This window comes from Gavialis gangeticus, unplaced genomic scaffold, assembly GCF_001723915.1.
Source record: "Gavialis gangeticus isolate Ggan-Ray unplaced genomic scaffold, GavGan_comp1, whole genome shotgun sequence".
NCBI classification, from domain to species: domain Eukaryota; kingdom Metazoa; phylum Chordata; order Crocodylia; family Gavialidae; genus Gavialis; species Gavialis gangeticus.
In genome coordinates, this window is record NW_017729013.1 from 10,439,456 (window position 1) to 10,442,456 (window position 3,001).

A 3,001-nucleotide genomic window follows, 5' to 3' on the forward strand; every position below is an offset into this window, starting at 1 on the left:
CTAAAAAAAAAAAAAAAAAAGGAGCAAAGAGCATTTGTTTTGGCAGACCAGCAGTCCAAAGAGTTAATGGGGAGTGTTTGTAGCAAGTCTCTGTCACCAAGGAGAAGGGAACAGCACTTAGGGAAGGAAACAAAACACTAGGCTCTCCAGGAGGGGTGATTTCCCTTTTGAATCATAGCGGGCTCCAGCAACCACGCCTGGGGAGTGGGGAAAGAGAGGGGCTGCTGAAACCTCCCTGGGGCTGGGGGTGAGGAAGCAGTGGCAGCTCTTAGTAGAGTGAAAGAAGTCCCCAACTCCTTGTTAAAGCAAGAGGCAGGGTGTTGTGTGGGGGGAGAGCTCAGCTCCCAGGAAAGGAGTGCGTGTCCTGGAGCAAAGTGGACCCACTGCAGGCAGGACCCAGGGGTCTGGGGCAGGAAGTACGCTGTGTCTGGAGTAAGGACAGCACCATCTATCAGAGGAAACAAGACACCCTCAGGGATCTGGGCTCAGAGGAGCAGAGTGGCCGGCTGCATGTGGGATGGATGGAGGAACTTGTCTGCCTAGAGGAATTTGCTTTGTGGCTTTGATCGCAATGAGTAAGAGACTGAGAGAAGCTTTGCTGCTGCTGTCGCCTGTGATCCTGTAAGAACAGGAACAAGGAAAAATATTGCAGCTGTCTGAACATAATTCTGGAGTGTTCTTTTCACATTGGGAGAGCGATGGAGATGCAGGGAGCAGGGGTAGGCTTATGAGAAGCAGCCCTGGAGACAGCAAGGTGGAAGTTAACCATATTTGGGTAAGTCAGGAATCATATCAAAGGTCTGGCTATTAAGTGTCACACAGGGAAATCTCCAGTGCCCTTTCTCTGTGGCTCCCTCTAGCCCCCTCTCATGGCAAGATGTCTGGGGTCCAGGGGGCCACAGTCCGCAGCATTCGCCCTTACAAATCCAGTGAGCAGTATCTCTATGCCATGAAGGAGGACCTGGCTGAGTGGCTCAAGGAGCTCTACAGCTTGGACATTGATGTTGGCTCCTTCCTGGAGGTGCTGGAGACCGGTACTGTGCTGTGCTTTCATGCCAACAATGTCACCCAGGTGGCCAGGGAGTTTCACCAGGATTACCCAGGCCTGGCTCACAAGCTCCAGCTGCCCAGATCTGAGGTTACCTGCAATGAGTCTGCCCAGCCAGGCACGTTCCTGGCCAGGGACAATGTGTCCAACTTCATCCAGTGGTGCAGGAAGGAGATGGATATTAAAGGTAAGGGAAGATCCAGATTTCTCTCTTCAGTTTCTTTCCTTTCTAACCTGGTTTCCTACCATTTGTTTGGCAGTGACTTTTCTTACACTGGTAATAATTTGTTCTTATCCAGCATCGAGCCAAGGCTTTTCAAGCATATTGCAACTGTTAATTTAGCTTTGTGGCCCTTGTTATTATGCCTGTTTAATAGAGGAGAAACTAAAGGGAAGTCACCTGATGAAGGTCACAAAGTGGAAGTTAGAAGATCCTGAGTCTGCATGTTCCTGGGCCTGAGCCTGGATCAAAAGAGTTTCTGCCTCCCTTTTTACTAAATGAAGCACAAACCAGAAACTGTATCATGAATATTCAGATCTGAGATGAAGCATCTTAAGGGAGAGAAGTGGCAGAAAAGGGAGGATGGGCTTTGTGGCTAAGCCACCAGCTGGGGTGCTGCCTCATATGTGGGGCATTAAGAAGTCTGAACCCATTAATAAATCTTCCCTACATCCCACTCCTATATCATGTTGTCCATCTAGGCTGCAAGATTTTTGGGAAAGAGACAGTCTTTCACTATACACACATACAGCACCTAGCACAAGGAGGCCCTGATGTCCCTTGGGCATACCCATCATACAGTTCTTTTAAAAATGATTGAAAATCTACTTTGCATAATCAATAAAGTTCTTCCTGGAAACCCCATGATAACAAAGTAGTACACATACTTTTCTCTTGCCATAATAGTCCCTCACTCACTGTCCTGTCTGGCAAGGAGGCAGAACCATGAAACTCAGCAGGATCTTGACTAGGGAGGGCAGGGCAGCATTCTGGGAAACTTCAACTCATTGCCTGGCCTGCTCTAACTAATGTAGCAAATATATTCAGTAGGTACAGGGAAAAGAGCCCTGAGGAAGGCTGTGGCAAAGGGAAGTACCTGTTTGAGGCAGCCGGTAGATTAGATTACATTAGTCTGCACTGTCTCTTTAGCATTTCCCTTCCAAATCTTTAGCTGGCTGCACTACTCCCCGGTGCTTCAGTAGCTCTTGTGTCATTAGCCCAGCATTGCCTCACATAGTGTCCATATTTCCCATCCTCTTGGGACTGTGTGCAGTGTGTTGCAGACAGGGTCTGAGCAGAGGAGTGAGGGGGTGTGCTGTAGCTGCATCTAGATCATTGCCTACTTGCCTGCCATGTGGTGCCTGCATTGCTGTGCCTCCTCCTGAGTCAGGTTTTAATTTCTTGGCCAAAGTTGGCAGCAGTCCTCCTGGTTACAAAGAGGATAATTCTCTTCTTATTTCTTATATGCAGAAACCACCCTCAGCTCTTCAGGCCTCAGAATTAGCCAGTGGGCTTTATTGATCTGGCTTAACAACTCTGCCAAAGCAGTGGTGTTGCCCAATGGCTGCTTAAGATGTCCTCATCATCTAAAGATGAGTTAGGCCAGTCTAGAATGGCATAGGGTATATTCACACTGGAATTGACAGTAGGATTTAAACAGGGGTAGACAAACCCTTGCTGGCTTCAGTCCAGCTACTTCAGGCAACAATAGCAATATAGTGGCATGGGTGTCACCAAGGAGCCTTTGTATATGCCCACTGTCCCCAGTGGGTTCATACTCAGGTTGCTGCCCTGCCTGTGGTTCTGTGTCTTCACTATGGTTACCTGTGTTGGAGAGATTAAAGCTTTCATCTTATATCACACCTTTGCTTGCAATATAGACATATCCATGGAGTTTAAGGCCCATGAAATCATATAATCTGATCTTCTTGCAGGAAATGACACCCAGCTAC

At 48.1% G+C, this 3,001-nt stretch overlaps 1 protein-coding gene across 4 annotated transcripts in view; it reads left to right on the top strand.

Moving 5' to 3' along the window:
• The window catches only part of GAS2L2 (growth arrest specific 2 like 2), a 44,070-nt gene that overhangs the window by 18,358 nt on the left and 22,711 nt on the right, over positions 1-3,001 (top strand). For 3 of the 4 annotated variants that reach the window (XM_019511508.1, XM_019511509.1, XM_019511506.1), the window contains one exon: positions 861-1,235. In XM_019511508.1, coding sequence (XP_019367053.1) covers positions 878-1,235 — 358 coding nt within the window. In that variant the 5' untranslated portion in view covers positions 861-877. Of the gene's footprint in view, positions 1-31; positions 776-860; positions 1,236-3,001 lie in introns of those variants that run through there. The other variant, XM_019511507.1, reaches the window with a different exon arrangement.